General features: G+C 35.0%; 1 protein-coding gene across 2 annotated transcripts in view; it reads left to right on the top strand.

Annotated features, from left to right (window-relative positions):
* KLHL1 (kelch like family member 1) overlaps positions 1–19,081 on the top strand; it is a 186,872-nt gene that overhangs the window by 73,147 nt on the left and 94,644 nt on the right. For both annotated transcript variants that reach the window (XM_039714672.1, XM_039714671.1), the window contains exon 4: positions 11,071–11,267. In XM_039714672.1, coding sequence (XP_039570606.1) covers positions 11,071–11,267 — 197 coding nt within the window. The remainder of the gene's footprint in view (positions 1–11,070; positions 11,268–19,081) is intronic.

Below are 19,081 nucleotides of genomic sequence, written 5' to 3'. Positions count from 1 at the left end.
TGGCCACAGCATCAAGTGACAGAGTTCAAGAAGCATTTGGACAGTGCTCTCAAGCACATGGTCTGATTCTTGGGGTTGGTCTTGTGCAGGGCTTAGATCAATGACGCCTGAGGGTCCCTTCAAACTCAGCTTATTCTGTGATTCTGTATGCAAATAGGTTTCTAAGTAATTGGTGAGGTAGAATTACATGGTGACCAGCAGAGCATTAAGTCTTGTACAGGCTTGATTAGATCAGCTCCTCAGTGAAGGCACCTGCCAATCTAAGATTAGTAACAGGAACACAGAAAATTAGACAACCAAAAGTATTGATTTAAAGATAATAAAGGGTGCTGAAGTTTCTGTGAAGATTCAGTATGAATAATTCTGTAATTTTAAAGTTATGTGATCGATGTACCTATAACACAGAATTTGATTAAAGCTGAAAAAATTGGCGTGTGTATTAAAATATGTACTATAAACTCTGTGTTAGGTCAGTCTTGAGGTTGTTTTGGAAGTGTTTTTTGATTTATTAATATATATATTTAACTTATATTTTTTGTAAGCAAATTAATAATGTAGTAATTTCATATTGCTTTATCTGAAATATGCACAAAGTTTTCCAATGACATAGCTACATTATAATGTAATTATGACTTGTATAATTCAAATTATGTGGATGATTTGAATTTATTAGAAAAATACTCCATCAAAATTATATACTTCTTGTTCTGTAAATACACTCACAATGATAAATCAAAACAGCTTTACCATAGTTTTTTGTAAAGGATATATTTGACCAGTAAAAAATATGCAACTTCATTAGTCTATCCACATTTTGCTGTATTTTTTTTGGTTTATTCAAATAGACAAAGTATGTTTTGTCTGTGATATAGTAGAATTGTAACTTAATAGGAAATAAAATTTCCTCTTTTGCATATCTGCTCCTTGTGAGCCAACTGAGGAAATCAGAAGCCAACACATAGGTGCAATGGCTATGCAGAAAGTACATTTCATTTTTCAAGCAGCAAGATGATTGATAGCAAAAAAATCTATGAGATATTAGTGCCGTGGGATAGATGGATATGTAATCTTTGATATTTTAAGAATTCAATATAAGCTGTTATACAGGTGAGTGTTTTTGCACCTTATTTTCTTAGATAGTGCTTCTTTCTTGATCTTAAAACTTGAGTTTTCATCATTTTCAATTTTGCTTCAATAGTTCAGAGAAGACTGAAACTATAGATTGATATTCTGTTGTTTTTCTCCTATTGGTGACTGTGGGAGCCCTCCTTTGAAGATATAAAAGAGCTGTGAAGTTACTATAGATTTGCTATATCAGGGAATCTAATTAGCTTCAGGATATCTAATTAGCATACATTCCCGACAGTGATCAGAAGAGTAGGTTGGTTCTTTCATACTGTTAATGAAACTGGAAAAGCAAAACACATTTAAGCAATAGAAAACTAAAAATCGTTGATTTATTTATACATCTCTGAAAAAAAATAGAGAATATTTCATACATGGAGGAGGTTCAAGCCCTGCTATATAGCTTTTAATTAAACTTTATATGGGAGATTCTTTAATTAAAGTACTGTCAAGTGCCTTTGTCAGTGTTATAGCTAATAACACACACAGGGCAGACAGCAGGAATGCAGCAAGTAGGAACATGCCTTTAAGCACAAGACCCTTAGGTTCTTGCACCACAGAAACTATATTAATTAAATATTTCAAGGAGATATCTTTCTTGGTTTTGGTTTGGGGACTTTTTTAATTGGTGAAAGTAATTTGTTTATGTGAACTAACATTGAAGACAACTCAGCATACTTTTGGCTTGTGTCAATTATTAGTGTATGAGTGCAGGGGTTATCACAGCTACTGGATTATGCTACAGCATGCTGTTTGAATATGACTGCCATTGTTTGGAGGATGACAGTGTTTGGAGTAAAACTGAGGCCATTTCATTCCCCTTTGCCTCAGTGCTAGAGGGAAGTCCCAGACAACTCAATAGATACATCAAAAGGTATTTTATTAAAAGCTTGTGCTCAGGCAAATAATGCCTGGATTTTAGGTACTTGTGGCATTTTTTACAGTGTTTCAGGCTACTCCTCTCTAGTATATATTGATCACATTGAGAAGTGGAGCTACCCTGATATTATAAAGATCATTTCCTCTACCTCTCTGACATGTTGAATTTGTTTAAGAGTTATTTGTTCTCTAGCATCATGTTAGAGATCCCTGTGAAGGTGGACCATGTCTAAGTAGCACTTTTTGAAGGAGACTATTAACTACTGCTGTCCCACTACATTTTCTCTGCCATGTATTTGATGGTTGACTTTGCAGTTACAGACAATAGGCCCTTAAATTTCAATTAATTTCAGATGGGAGATCATTTGTTCCAGGAACTCTGGGATGTGTGATAAAAGGACAAATTAAGGTGAATTGATCTGAAAGATTTTGTCAGCTGTTCTGTAATAGAGAGTACAGAAAAATGGTCATATATCATACTAGGTGCTCATAGACCTTGAATAAACTTAACTTCTGGATATGGAGGATCCCCTGTGAAGTCTCTTCTAGAAGCAGATACTTGTCATGATACATGTCATACTTTTCAGGAGTAAATAAAGAGAGTGTTGCAAAGAGAGTTATCCAAAGAAGCCTTCTTTATCAGGGCTGCTTCAGTTTAGGAAGTAGGAAGTGGTAGTGATGGCACAATCAATAGAACCATAATTCAGATTATCTGTCCATGGATGTTCCACATTGATTATACTTCAAAGTTCATATGTACCTTTGCTCCAGTTACATTTCAGATTGACATTTTGATATATAGTGTTCCTCATAAGATTCTTATTTATGCACCTGGATTAAATTCTCAACTATACTGTCCATGTGTACAATGCAAGAATCTTTCAAAATTCCTCAATGTAGCTATAGGATCAGATTGTTATCTTCTGTCAGCCCACTTGGATAAAAATACCTTCCTTCACCAAATATTTTTCTGATCCTGAAACAAACAGTGGGCTTTCATATAATTCAGGTCTCTGGGAAAGAACTTCAGAGACCCATTTATCGTAAAGAAGAACTGCAGACACTGACTGCCTCCCCTTTTTTTTTTTTTTTTTTTTTTTAGGGCAGATATTTTCCATTCCTGTCACTGAAACACAAAGTTCTTGCTCATTCCTGGAGCTCTACACTACACTCCAATTACACTCCAATGAATTGTTATTCTTCCTTTTACCCAGGATACTTCATTAAGGAAGAGAATTGGTAATTATGTACCAGGAACCATCTGTTGTCTCATTCTTTTGACAAAGTATATGAGAATCGCTTAGGAAGGAATTGGATATCCATAAATTTTGAGTATTCAGAATTATCTAGAATATTATGGAGAGATAGATAGTGACTGTGTTTCCTTGTACTGTGATGCAATCTGCTATTCTGGAGAAGTCAATAAAAATAAATTCAGACAGACATAGGGAAGCAATGAGTATGGAGGGGAAGAGCAGATAATTGGGTGCACTGCAGGGTGCATTTTTAAAGCTGTCCCTTGCTAGGCTCAAAGCCTTCATCTCCAAAGAGAGATTAAAACAAGTATTGAACATTAATACAGGACATGGTTGGAAAGTGAGTGTTCCTTTGAATAAAATATCATCCCTCTATGTTGCCATCTGGGACATGCCAGCCTATTGCTTAACTGGCATCGGTGAGTGATTAGACAGGCTGCTGTACGATGATCTGCCTCTTTAATGTGTTTCTTTCTGGAGCTCCTACACTGGAGATGTGTACCCATATCCACTCTCTTGAGCTCAGCTTTCTGGCTGTGTATCTCCTGTTCAAAAACAAAAGCAAAAGAATAATGAAAATTGCAATGGTAGTTTGTGAAAGAGGTCCTCACCTTTCAGGTGTTTACTCCTGCTTCTGCATTGTAAAACACCTTCAATGCCTTTATGCTCTGTGCCCATCTGACAGCAGCTGTGATGAAATGTACCCTCAGAACAGGATGTGACTCGAGTACTCACTTCTCCCACCAGTGCAATCCAGCCCAAAGAAAAGTAGATTTCATTAGGCTGTAGGGTAGACTCACAAGCAAAAATCTTTTCTTGGCAATTGATGCCTCCATTTCTGTAATTTTTGTTCTCTAACCATGGATTTGGACTGCTCTGTGCTGTAGTACAAGTTGCCAAATCATTGCCTGAGAAGTTAAGAAGCTTATCTGGCAGAGGTGAGTGCTCCTGCTTCTGAGCTAGCTTCAGGTGTGGAGAATAAAATACTACTCCTTCCTTGTCCTTGAGACATTTTTTTCCTTTTTTCTTTAATTTTTTTTTTCCTGCCAGAGTCCAGGTCTTGACTGTGTTCAATCTAATAGAAAAGTTGTATCTCTCCAAGAGGTACTCCATATTTGGAACAAGTCTTGTGGAATGAAACTTCCCTCCCTTCTCAAGCTGAAGTTTGCTTTTGTTTACAAACATAAATTTCTGGAGTGCCTTTTGATGTGTGCAGCATGATGATCAGAACATACAGTCTGGAAGCAAACATAAGTACTGAAGTCCATTGACTAAAAGCAAGAAAAGTTAAGAGAAACTAAGGCCTTGTAGAAGAAATGAGATTTTTGAAATATTTCTTGTCATCTCACAGCTTATTTTGTGAATGAGTGCAAGATTTGTGTTGTTTGAAATTTAATTAGTAAGTGCTGTTTATATTTATGTATTTTTGAGGTATTTTTTATCTTGGCTTTTTCTTTCTTTGTTTTAAGCTGTGAGTTTTTATTCCTCTATTTATATACATAATTCCAAATGCAATGCCTGTATATTAGCTGAATTATTGGTGACAAAATTGCTAACATAATGGTAATCTGTGCAAGTACAAACCAGTAATATTTAGCATATAATCTCAAGAATGATATTAATATTTTAACAATATTTCTATAACTAATGGAAAAACATATTTTCTATCTAGAGTGCTAACATATCTTTCTTCACAATTGATTAAAAGGTTTTATTAATATGAGGCTCACAGCTAAAATGATTTGCTCCTTTTAGTCCTGTTATTTGTATGTACATCTTACCGGCGACTAAGTTCAAGTGTGTAAAACGAGCTAAGGCACATGAATGGCATAAGGAGAAAATAACATTTTAATGTGTCTCTCTAAAAAGCTGATGTGCATGAGTCAGTGGAAAATTTTCTTTAAAACTTGACATTTCAGGTATACAACCAGAGGTGTTTTGGTTTGTAGCTTTGAGGGGATTTTTTCAGAACAGGAGATGAAAAGGTAACACGTGGTGGATTATTTTGGTTAATATAGTTTTCTGATCTTTAGGCAGATATTTGTGAGAACTTTCCTGCTCAGGGGGATTTTAATTTCTTAATAGCATTTCCTTATCACTCTGCAGTGTTGTAATTTTTCATGCTATTTAAATAAAGGGGACTGGCACTACTGACGAAGGTCATGTGATTAGGCCAGTTTAGTCCACTTACTCAAAAGATATGTCATTAGGATGCAAATAATTGTACAGTATTTTAAAAGAGTGAATCTAGTTAATTTATAAGAATTTGCATATTTCTGTGATGGTGTTTATTCATTTTTTACAAGCTGCATATTTATGTCTCTGGAATCATGTATGAAATTATTTTATACATAATAACACTTAAATGAATGGAGCCTACAAGAGAGGTGGAGTGGGAATATGTACAAGAGCACATGGTGACAGAACAAAGGCTTCAAACTGAAGTACAGTAGATTTTGATTGGATAATAATAGGAAATTCTTTACTGTAAGTACCACAGTACTCACAATACTGTGGCAGGTTGCCCAGAGAAGCTGGAGATGCCCCTGGAAGTGATCAAGGCCAGGCTGGATGGAGGACACCTGGTCTAGAGGGACGTGTCCCTGCCCATGGCAGGATGGCTGGAAGTAGATGATTGCCGTGCAACTGAGAGACAGGACTTTAAAGGAGGGGTGTAAAAAGTAGTCCAAGCAAGAAGCCAAAGCCTGAGCGAAAAGAAGTCGAAGTCGAAGTCGCAGAAGTCATTTATTGAAGTTGCAGTATTGTTCTCACAGTGCAGTTTTATACTGTTACAGCTCCAGGCAGCCACATCTTTTAGCAAAAATTTCCCACTAGCTGCAGATAGCCTATTGTTCACATTACGTGGCAGCCTTACAAAGCTATATAATTTCAAAGACCTTGATAGTTACGTACAGTTCTTTTCCCTATCTGTGGTCTCTTTTCCCAGGGTCTGTATCCCACCAAAGCCAGAACAACCCATTCTATAAGCTCCACTGTGGTCTCTGTTCTGTCTCCCCTTTGTTCTCCCATAGATGATCTTTACGGTCCCTTCCAACCCAAATCATTCTGTGATTCTAAATAAACACAGCCACAGAATGGCTTCTTCCTCAAGCACAGCTGATGAATGTGGTCTGCAGCAAATAATTAATAGAAAATAAAACACATTTTGATCAGAAGAAACTTCTGCTAAGTGAATATATTGTGTCCTGTTTTCTTTTCTGAAAATATCTTCACCTTTATCATAAGTATGGAAGACAATGCAACACAGAATTTATCTTTTAAGGCATAGGTCAAACTGGAGACCAAAAAATGTTTTGCTACACAGAAGATACTTTTTATAGCATTCTTCATTGACTGATCCTCGTGGATAGACATATCAACAAATATGAACATCAGTGTGTCTCAGTAAGTCAAACGAAGAGCTCCTTTTGTAGCTGAAATCAAGAAACAGCCATTCAGGGAGTGATTAATCTCATTCTGCAGTACATGACTGAAACAGAGCAGGTGAAAACTGCTGTAAGGCTTCCTGTTTCTCTCTGTGAACTGTAAAAGGAGATCTTGGGTGATGAGGTCAGGTGGCTACCTCAAAGTACCTAAAATTTGGAATGATTAAGATAAGCAATGGCAAAAAGGTTTATTACAGAGGTGTGAGGCATAGCACCTTTTTAACAAGCTTTTTCAAGTCTTCAATTGAATTAGATGCTTTTTCAAGAGACCAATTTCTTATTGTAGTCAATTAATCTACTATGCAAAAAATGAATAAATATTCTCTTGATACCATTTACTACCTTAAAAAAAACCCAAAACTTAGACCTCCTAAAACTGATCAGCCTTCAGAAATAATTTCATTCAGCAACATTTCAAAACTGCAACACAACTGATCAAACAACATGAAATAGAAAGATTAAAAAGATAAATACCTAATTTCAAGGAATTAGTTTTAGCCTTTGTTTCTAATTCCTTGACACTTCCCATGATTTCCCTTGGACACACAACCCTCTTAAGAATGTTGAGGAGTTGAGGAGTCTTGCTATGAATGGGTAAGTGTGTAATTTCAAAAGAGAAAAAAATACTACTGTGAACATGATGTAAAATTATATTATGATGTGTTACAAATTTAGGTAAATTTCATTGCTTATACACAGGGCAAATGATCTGTATCTACTGAGTTGTCCCACCACAGGTCCAGTCTGTTGGTCAATTACATGTGGCAGGCTGTTCCTGTGATACAAACTGACCTTATTTAACATCATACAAAGATGGGCAAAGGTGCAGTGGTTCCCTGTAAACAAAAATAGTTCTAAAGTATAGTCACTACTGTAACAGAGAGAATAAAAAAAAAAAGGCAAAACAAAAAAACCCAAAAAAACCCCCCAAAACAAAACAACCCAAAACCAAAAACAGAAGAACCCCAAAAACACCAGCAACAAAAAAACCAAAACCAAAAACCTAAACAAACAAAACCCCAGAAACCAACTCTAAGATATAACTGTCCCTGAACTTGGGAAAAGGTTTAGCAACAGAACAAGAGTATCAGAAATTCTTATATTATCTCTGCTTCACATTTGGTAATGAGGTAATAAAATGTATGTAGTCGCTATAAGAATGTATGCTAAAGGCAGGCATTTTAATTTCTGCATAAGCAATGCACATAAAGTTTTTCACAAATACAGCTATAATTTAGAATAACAATTAGAATTCATTAATGTTCTTCTGACTGTTTTTTCCTCATATTTTTTCATCTTAATTAATGTAATGCAAAAGGAGATTTTAAGCTCCAGTTAATTTGTTTTTCTCAGACTAAGGCGCTTGTGCAAGCTTTTATTGCATAAAAATGTGAGGGGGAGGTGAATTGAAGAAGCAGTAATATTAATGCCCCTTGAATATCCCATTAAACATTTTTAAATAGATGCTTGGATCTTCTAATTGCCAATATGAAACTGTCTGAAGATTTCATATTTTATGTACAGAGCCCCTTAACAGCTTTCTTTTTTCAAACTCTGACCATGCTAAACACTCGATATCCCAGAGGAATTTGAATAAAAATGTCATAGCATTCTTCTGAAAAAGGGAATACAGACCTTGTAAACAAATTTATGAAGGTGTCTTGATGTTTAAAAAGAAGATAATTAAGATTTGGAAGACATTTAGGTGGATTAAAACCTATCTATCATTGAAGCTAAAAGAATGAACAAATAATTCTTTAACTCATACTGAGTGTATTTTTCTAGCTTTTATCATAGATATATTAAGTAGTAAATTACTATTTCTGAATATAGTTAAAAATATGTCAAGCTATAATATATTCGTATGCCTAGATATGCCAGAAGTGGTTGTATGTTTACTTCCTCTATTAAAATGTAAAGCAGAAATGTGTTCACGCTCTTCTATAAAAGTGTGAAGAATCTTCTTCAAAATGTCCATGTTAGTTACATAAAAAATAGATGACTCATAAAACAGATAAAATTTTTTATTGTTTTAAACTTAGTTTAATCCTACTATTTCCAAACTAATACTGTACCACTACTAGTGTACCTTAAAGTGAACAGAAAATATCTCAATTTGAAAACAAATATATTGATGTGGTTTCAATTGATTCCTTTGGGTTCTTCTCCTAAGGGTAGCTACCTTTAGCAATAAACAGGCCAAACCATGAGAGTGTGACCTTTCCTTATAAAGTTAGGATACCGAAAGTGATTCTTTCTACACTTACGTTGCTTTGTAAATGCTACCTGGAACAGTTTTCAGTTTTGTAAGGCCAGAGACTTTTTGAGCTCACTGTTGAAAAATAAATGGCATTTAAGCAAAGGAGATTTAGAATTTCTTTTTTTTTTTTTTGTTTTTATTTTTGTGGGGGGTTTTTTTGTTTGTCTTGGTTTTGGTTTTTTCTTTTTGTTTGTTTGGGGTTTTTTTGTTTTGTTTTGTTTGTTTGGTGTTTTTTGGTGGGTTTTTTAGTTTTTTTGTTGTTGTTTTTTTGTTGTTGTTTTGTTTTTTTGTGGTTTTTTTTTCTTTTTTGTTGTTTTTGGGGGGTGGTGGTTTTTTTTGTTTGTTTTGTTTTGTTTTTGTTTTGGTTGTTTTTTGGTTTTTTTTTCCATTTCTCAGGTCATCCAATTTTCAAAGGTGTTTTGCACATTTTTAATTTTTTTACTTCTGTTACCAGGATGGTCAGTTTTAACCTGAAAACAACTATTTTTTGAATGCTTCCACTTTACACACTGGAACTGTCTTCCAGAATTGTGTGTTGAGCTAGCCATTACCTGCAGGCATGCAGCAAATGTGGGAGTGTCATTGATGAATATATGGGTCAGCTAATAATCTGCTTCTGAGGGTACCTTCTGATCACACTGCATAAAGATGGGGTGTACAGAAATTGTGAGAAAAGGTTAGCTAATATAAAGAAAAACTCATGTGACATTAATAAAATAATAAAAATAAGGAGAGGAAACCCACTGAAATTAAGCAGTGCGCTTGAGCTGATGCTCTGACCTTTGCAAAAGGATGTGTTATAACTAAATCTGGTAAAGTATAACTTCACAGTTTCCCTCTTATATTAAAAACTTGAGATACAGTGGAAGGAGAAAAGATCAGATGTGTCGTGTTAATGTTACTGTATTTTGGGTGTGGTACTGCAATATAAAACGTCTTTTCAATGGCATGCTGTTATGAATTTGAGGATTTTAGAACTCCTTAGTGCCATGCAATAGATTAGGATTTTTAGATTTTTTTTATGTGACAACAAATACAAAGATTCTGTGGGGAAAAGAGTGAGTTTATCTAGGTGTTGAACTGTAATACTTTTAAGAGAAAGATCAATATGCACTTAATCCTCTTACAGACGGAAATTGCTTTTCTGAGCACAGCACAATAAAATCAGAAGTATTTATTGGCAATTTGTATTAAATTTGCACATTTCATTTTCCTATTCTTTTTTTTCATCAGTTCTCCAAAACATCCTTGTAATCTTTAGTTTGAAGATTTTTAAGTTATTAATGTAAGAGATTTACAAGATTCTAATGTAAAAATAAATTTTAATATTATGGTTTTGGGGAGCATTATAACAAGAATTACATATTCCAGCATAAAATAAATTCTTTTTAAGGTTTATTTTATTCTATTTAACCTTTTATATATTATAAAGTGTGTCAGTCTCCAAGGTAAAGATAATGACTTGTGAAATTACAGAACTAAGTGCAATATAAGTATTAATTAATGGTTCTATTCCCCAGTATAAATTATTTTAGAGGAGCTATGTGTTATGAGAAGCCTGCCAGATGTTACTCAGATAACATTAATCCTAAAGTCACATTACAAATAAGCAACACAATGTTTGAAGACTGTTAAGCCTTGTATTGAAGATGTATTTATGGGTTTATGCATACTATACTAGACAGTTATTTCATTCTTTTCAAGGAAGTAAATGGCTGTGAGGTTTGGTCTGTGCCACTGAAGATAACACAAGTTTTATCACAAATTTCAATGAGAAAAAGAAAGGAAACCCAACAAAAAAAACCCATCCACAGCCTGGTTGATATTGAGATATTCTGAGTCTTCTCTTCCATTTGATACAGTCTCTCTTTTTATGCCTGTTATATAGTTGAATTAATAGTATTTTAAAAAGAAATATTTCTAATACTGTAATTTCCAGGTTACTGTGGTGTTCAGTCAGGGAGGTTAATCCTTCTTTCCTTCACTTTTTCTGTAGAGTTATTTATATAGAGCTACAATTATTTATGAAAACATCTTTCAGTACTGTATGTTTTGTAAATACTAAGTAAATAAGTTTGCATTTGTTATCAATACTTTTTTTTAGGCTGCCTGGAATTAAAAGAAGACACCATTGAAAACCTCCTGGCAGCTGCCTGCCTTCTCCAGCTCCCCCAAGTAGTAGAGGTTTGCTGCCATTTTCTAATGAAGCTTTTGCACCCATCCAACTGTTTGGGAATACGAGCATTTGCTGATGCACAAGGGTGCACAGAGCTTATGAAGGTGGCTCACAACTACACCATGGTAAGGCAGTTTTGGAATATCTAAATTCAAGTCTTGTGAATCCTATATGTCCTCTACAAGTAAAAATACTGTGTTAGGTTTTGGATTGAAATTATTCTGTATTATATTTGGTATTTCTATGGAACTTTATTTCATAAGTGAAAACCATTGAAGTGATGATTCCTAAGAACTTCAGTGAAGTTATGACAATTGACCTTCTATGATGGATGCACTGTTTGCTGGGTCAGAATGGTATATAACTTATTTAGATGCATGATCTCATACAGGTGATAATAGTAAAGTGTATGTAAATCATTATAGTACTTTTTAATCACTTTAGTTTTTCTTTAGAGAAGCTTTGTAATTGTCATTGTTCTGCATGGGAACACTATGAAGGGAAGTTGTGTTGGGTAGTTGATTTGGGGTTTTTTGTCAAGAATTCTAGTCATCTTTTTAGTCATCTGTGAAGTAGATTAAGATAGGAAGTTCTAGAAAGTAATTTTTATCTGGTAATATTTAATATTTTTCTATTTCATCTGACAAAACAGGTATGGAATTAATGTCAAAATTTAACCAGAATTAATGAAGCAGAAATATACTACTTATTCAGATATTAAATCATATTGATTTTCATAGTTTGAAAAAATTAAAAACATCTGGCTCATGAAATTAAGCTTACATAAAGAGTAGATTATATATAATTTATGAGAAATAATGATCCCTTTAGGTCTCTACTGAAATGATTATTGAAGTAATAGAGCACATTTCAGTGAATCTCTTTCTCTTGTTCAGTGTTTTTGTCCTTATTTTATTTACTCTTTTCTGCAACTAATAACACATTACAATTCACAGGTTTAGCTGTGTTTTTTATCACTACAGTTCAGGTAGTTATACCCATGTTACACTTTTGGAGCAAGTTCTGTGATTTCTCTGTGTTACACGCCTAAGCTAGTCAGTAGAGTTAAATGAGCTGTAAGAGCAGAATTCATATGATCTTCTTTTGAATGAAATTGTATTAGGACTGAACAGATGTGTTTTGAAAAAATCCAACCTTTTTATCAAAATATTTCTTAGATTTATATATTACTTTTATATTTTCAGTCTCTTTTGTTGTACAAACATGAGAAAAAGACTGAAAAACATTGATTTCAAAAAAATTTAAAATTGTTTATGATTCTTTAAAAGAACTTATTGAAATATTTTTGGGTGAATGAAATTGCTCATCATAGTACATTTGAAGACTTGTGACTACTACATATCTAAAGTATCACACAGTTCACAAAGATCTGTGCCACATCTCAGATATTTGGTATATAATTTATTATTCTTTTAATGCTGAGATCTAAAATCTGAATTATGTGTAATGGGATGAGAAAATCACCAAAAAAATGGAAGATCATAAAGGAATTTGGTTGTAATTAATAAGCAAGCTCTGATTTATCTTCAAGGGTATTTGCAAGCATGCATAAGTCATGTTTTCTCTTTGCAAGAACAACAGATAATCACCATGAAATGGCAATATTTTTTCTGACCCAGTGAAAACATAACCCTAAAAGATAAGCTTCATAGTGTGTGATATTTTCACAGGCTTTGTGTTACTTCTTTTAGGTGTGAGTCAGCTCACATCTATTTGCCTTTTTTATGTAAATGTGTGTAGAAGACTACACACATTAGGAAGGAGTGCCTTATTGCCTATCTTCAGTACAGCACTTTCAGTCAAAGAGAATTTACATAAGAGAAAAGTGATTAGTTCTTCTGCATGGGTACATAACCAGGAAAAACTTACACAGTTCAAGGAAGATACCCTGAGTGTGATAGAGGAACACCAGAGAGCTGGGAATATGAAGAAAGGGGAGGAAAGTGAGAAGCACAGGCAAAGAGCAGATGCATAGTCTCTGAGGTGACAAAAAGCATTATTTTTTCCTTCAGATTTCAGGACAGTAGTATGGACTGTGATGAGGGCAAACATAATGTAGGGAAAGAGGGAGTTTCTTAATAAGTTCCTCCAGTCTTATGCAGAGGACTTGAGGGGAAGTGCCAGCTAAAAAATTGGTGGGAAATTCACTGTTTCCTTAAAAAATAGTTCTCTTGCTTTCCAGAGAACTTCAAGGTCCTTTCTTTAAAGTTTTTTGGGGTGCTTTTTTTAAGAGTTCAAAGTGGTGTATCTCAAATTCTTGATATGTGAATCTTCTTCCATAATGTTATTGCAAAAGTTTGTTATGAATAGGAAGTAAAAGTACTCCCTTAACTCTTGAATCTTGTGCAGTTTATTGCTTGATATAAAAACCTCAAAGAAACAATAGTTCTGTACTGGTGTAGGAATGGGGAGGAAGACAAAGTTTTTCAAATAATCTTGCCAAAATAGGTTTATAGGCATGGCTTATATGATTGTGCAATAATTTTGAGATGACTTAAGTTGGATCTAATCTTTGAATAATTTTGCTTCTTAGCTAATAACATCGTTGAAAATAAATACTCATTTATTAATTTGAAAAAAACAAGTAATAAAAAAATAGCTCTCTGCCTGCATTATACCTGGCAAATGTTATACAGCTTTTCTCCACCAATTACTTTTAAGTAGAAAGTCACAATTGTCTTCACAATAGCATTCTAATGAAAATCAATATATTTTCAAGAAATATTTTGCTTCATTGAGTCTCCATAAATGTTTTAGTCTTCATTTTTCAAATAAATCTGCTTTCCTAGTCTCAGACTTGATATAAGTTCTAAATTACACTGTTGTTGTATGTCACTTTGTGCTTTCACATAACATGTTATGAGGGCAAGACATTTGAGCTCATAAACTTATTTATACTGAAGAAGAAAAAGCTCCTGAACAGCAGAAAAATTAATTTAAGAATCCTGTTGACAGGAGATATATAATTTCTAGAGAGACACGTTTTCTCTCACACTGAATAACTTCTATTTCCCTAACCATGAAATCTGTGGAAACAAAGAATACCAGGTTTTGTTTGCATAGTGCTTGCAGGTATGCCCTATATACTGTAAATAAAATTTGTTAACTATGAAGTTATATATACCTTTCCATGAGCAGAGGTATAATATCCCTGGTGTTTACTGGGATATTTAGTCTTAAGTGTCAAATATCAAACCATTATTTTGAAATGCAAAATCTAAGGAAGAGCAAATGAGTTCATAGAGGAGGGTAGAAAGTGAGGAAATGAAGATAAGCAAAACAGTGAAGGAAAACCAGATAACATTTGAAAAATCCTAGAAAATACATTTGCCATATAGCAAAATATGAAATTGGAGGAAGAAAAGAGGAACGTAGATTTCATAAAATTTAGTGAACTATGAGCATTGGAGATTTCTGTGTTTGTGTTCCCTGTACTATTTAGAAATAGAACTTGGATAGCAACATTGTAAATGAAAGCTTTACAAGGAAGAAGTTAATAAGAGAAAAAATGTAAATTGTCATTGGTTTTTTTTTTAGGCACATCAGATTTAATGTAGTTTGTTTTATTTCTGAGGTATGAAGTTGCCCTACCAGTGTTTTATGGCATGATATTTTATTTTTTTAAATTATTTTTAATGGATCTGCTAATTTAAATGGCAGCACAAATATCCATGTCTCTTGATTTACGAATTCTGTACTTCTTAATTGCAATCTGGGTTGTTACTAGCTTGTCAGTTTCTGAAAGCTTTCAATCTGCAGAACCATATGTCTGATAAGTTTAAGTTCCTAGTTTATTGCCAGAGTCAAGTTAGATGATTGTAGAATGAAATGCATGTGTGATGTCTTAAAAAAAAAGCAACATAAAAGCAGCAAAATGAAATATATTAATAAGTTGAAGCAAATTATTTCTTTAAGCAAGCATTTTTAGTGAAAGTTCTTTATTCTAGTTGTAAGGGGCTTCATATATAGGGAAGTTAACCTCTAAAGTCTGCAATTTATCAGCTTGTCATACTTGTCAGTAATTTCAGTCATACTGTATGGACTTATCTGTCTCTTTAGAAAACAGATTTACTTTGAAATTGTGATGGCCACCTCGTTGGGATGCAATTATTTTTAGAGTAGATTTTTCAAATATGCTCTAATTTGAACCACTGTGTGTTTATTGGTGAAGGTTTGTAATAAACCATACTAAATAGACTCAGTGGCTTTAATGTACCATTAGCCCTTACAACAACTACTTTGGTGCATTGGTAAATATTGAAAGAGGAAAAGTATCTAATATTTTTCCTTAAAAAGATAATTGCAGTTTGGTTTTAAAGCCTGGAAAATTATTTTTAAAAATACTCATACTTGGTATGGTTTTGAATACAAATGCTTTCTTTCTCCCAGTAAAGGCCATGGTTCTGCTTGTGTTACAATGTACAGGTAATGTTTAGAAATTGAGAGTGTTACCTTCCAAGATATAGTACTAGATTCTTCATCTCATTATCATGCCATTTTACTGAAACCTGATTGCTTCAAACAGAAAATTGAAATACCTCATAGATATAGCTATTTAATCTCTCAGTGCTTCACCTCTTAGGAACCTTCATTGAAACCTCAGTGATCATTTTGCATCTTGAAACTGCAGTTTGAGAGTTGAAATGATAGAGCTTCTCCCCTATTTTTATTTCACCATATTTCAAAATGAATTGCTAAACATAATCTTGTAAAATCTTCAAATTACTTTGATGTACTGAGCAGAAGAAAGACCATAAGTAAAAATTCCTTGACCAGAAGAACATGAATGAATCAAGTGATTGATGTGTCTGTAACCCACTCATAATGTTAGCAATATAAAGGACATTAACATATGTTACAGTTCCAAGCCTGGGAGATGCAGAATGTTTGCAAGTGCCTTTGAATGAAGTGGTAAGAGGTGTTTAGCTTCTCAGAGATGCAGTTCTGTGCTTTGCACTGCAAGGGTCATTAGTCCCAGCACAACAAAACATTATTCAATCTTAATTATGAGCACGTAAGTATCTCAGTGACATGTGCTGACTCTATGTGGGCTCTTTAATTTACTGAGAATTCTGATTGTACTGCAGATGGAGAAGCCGTTTCATTTAGTTGAAGTGTATGCCTTATGGAAAATTTTAATGATCTTTTATGGTAAAGAGCTTCAGTGATCATTTTATTAGTTATGTTTATTATCTAGGTTACAAAATTTCACAACGGGTTAAAACCTGTTGGGCTGGAGTGGGGGAGGAGTTATATGTAAAACCTTTCCTTTCCATTTACAGCAGTTTATCCTGAAGCATATTGAAATATTGTAATGTTACTCCATATTCAAATTAAGAAAAATATTATTGATATATTGATAAATGGTCACAACAGTCATTAATGAGTTGTAGTTATACATTCAGACATCAGAGGTTTATTTCATGCTAGTTTTAGTAGAGCTTTAACTAAAGTCAGATAACAAGTGAAGCAAGAAAACTCTCTAGTATTATAATTTAAATTTAACAGTTCTTTAAAGTCATGGTAAGGAGTAGTATTCCTCAATTTAGTGTTCTCACTAATCACTCCAAACCATACACTGCTCACTCCCTCCCCCTTTTCTCTCCCCCTCCACCTGCAGCAGGACTGGAGAGGAGAACTGGAGGCACAAAAGGTAAAGACCATAGGTGAAGATAAGAACAATTTACAGGAAACAGCAATGAGATAGGAAAAGGAACAGTAGCAGCAACAATAGTATGCAAATGACAGAGTGTACAAGAAGGAGGCAAATAATTCACATGTTCACTGTGGGGAAACCCCACAACAATACTCAACTCTCCATCTACCACACTAGCTGACCGGGAAGGGAGCTTTTCCCAAGTCCCTGGAAAATGATATAAAGTGGTATACAATAACGTCCAGGTCCTTGCTACCCCTCCTCTTGTCTGCTGCAATAATTAACCCTGTCCTGGCTGAACCCTGCTCCAGCTGATTAACATCATATATGTACAGGGTCGTAAGGTTTCTTGCCGGGGTCGGCTGTTGTACAGTGCATTATAATTCAAGTTTTATCAAGTGAATATCATCCCCTCACCATTCAGGCCTGAATTTCTCTCATTTCCTCACATTCAGGTGTCTTTGGCTTCCTGCCAGGGTCTCCGAGCCCCTGCCAGAGCTTTGAGACATCCAGGGCATCCAGAGAGATGCTCTGGGTTCCAACAGTTTCTTTCTGCTGTTTAATATAGCTGACCACATGCTGCTCAATAGATACTGATCAAATAACAGGTTTTTTAAACTTCAAATTGTACTTCATTTTGACCACTTTGACCTCTTCACCACCACATATCCATATGGTGACATATGGATAAACAGACAATGAGATAGATGGAAAGCTGACTGGACAGAGAGGCTCAGAGATCTCTGGTGAGTAGTAAAAAGTCCAGCTCGTGACAGCAAATAGTGAAGTTCCTCAAGGATAATTCTAGGGTCCAACACTGTCTAGCAACTTCAGTAATTATTAGCTGATAGGATGGAGTTCTCTCTCAGCAAGTTTGCAGATGTCATCAAACTGGCAGGAGGAGGTGATGGATATGTTTAAGAACAAGGCTGCTATTTAGAGGGCATGCTGAAGCAATGGGTTGAAGTCACAGAATCATTAAGGTTGGAAATTACCGCCAAGATGAAGTCCTGCCTTTGAATAAATACCACCATACCCACTAGTGACAAAAAGTGCCACTTCTACTTATTTTTTTTTAATACCTCCAGGGATAATGATTTCACCAGTTCACTGGAGAACATGTTCCAATGCTTCACCACTCTTTCAGTGAAGAATTTGTTCCTAATATCCTGAGCCTCCCTTTGTGCAACTTGAGGCAGTTTCCTTCCACTTGTCCCGTGTCTAGTTGCCTAGGAGAAGATGTCGAACCCCACTAGTTAAACACAAACTCTATTCAACTGCAGAGAACAATAAAGTCTCTCCTGAACCTTCTTTTCACCAGGCTAAACCACCCAAGTAACCCCAGTCACCCTAAGAGGATTTGTGTTCCAGACCCTTCACTAGCTTTTTTGATTCATGGCCACTCATCCCCAAGCCTGCAGTGTTGCATGGGGTTGTTGTGACCCAAGTGCAGGACCTGCACTTTGCCATGTTGAGCCTCACACCACTGCCTTTGGCCCATCAATCCAGCCTTTCTGATCCCTCTGCAGCGCTTTTCTACCCTTCAGCAGATGACACTTCTGACCAACATTTTGTTTCCTCCAAACTTACTCAGGATACACTTGATTTCCTCATCCAGATCACCAATAAAGGTATTATAAAGGCCTGGTCCCAAAAGTGAGAAGCATCATGAAGTTCAGCAAAGAGAAGTGCAAAGTCCTGCAATCTAGGAACAGATAACCCCATGTACTGCTACAGGCTGGGGAGCAATTGTCTAGGAAACAGTTCTGCAGAAAAGTACATCAAGTTGAGAGTAAACCAGCAATATACCCTTTCTGCTAGAAGGCCATCAGCATGCTGGCGTGTATCAGTGAGAGCGAGAAAGTTGAAGAAGGTGATCCTTCCCTGTTTGGCACCCATGAGACCAAATACAAAAAGTGTTGTGTCTCCTTTTTAATTCCTCAGTACAAGAGAGACATGGATATAATGGAGTTAGTCCAGGGGAGATCAGCATGCTGATTGGATGCTGTAAGGGAAGTCTGAGGAAGCTGGGCTTGATGAACCTGGTCTACTGAGGGAGACCTTTCTGCTCTCTGCATCTAAACGATTGGGGGGATACAGACAAGGGTCCAGAATGTTGTTGAGGCTGCAGAGTAATAGGTAACAGACATAAATTAGAATATAGATAATCCTAACTGGATATTAAAATTATTGTTTTAGAACATTGGGAGTAATTAAATGCTAGGAAAGTAACAATCACTGGAATTTCTGGGATCTGTTCTT

The sequence above is a fragment of the Passer montanus genome, unplaced genomic scaffold (genome assembly GCF_014805655.1).
Source record: "Passer montanus isolate IOZ18808 unplaced genomic scaffold, ASM1480565v1 scaffold30, whole genome shotgun sequence".
In the NCBI taxonomy this organism is placed as follows: Eukaryota; Metazoa; Chordata; class Aves; order Passeriformes; family Passeridae; genus Passer; species Passer montanus.
Note: the sequence above shows the minus strand (reverse complement) of the source record. Positions and strands in the feature narration are given on the sequence as shown.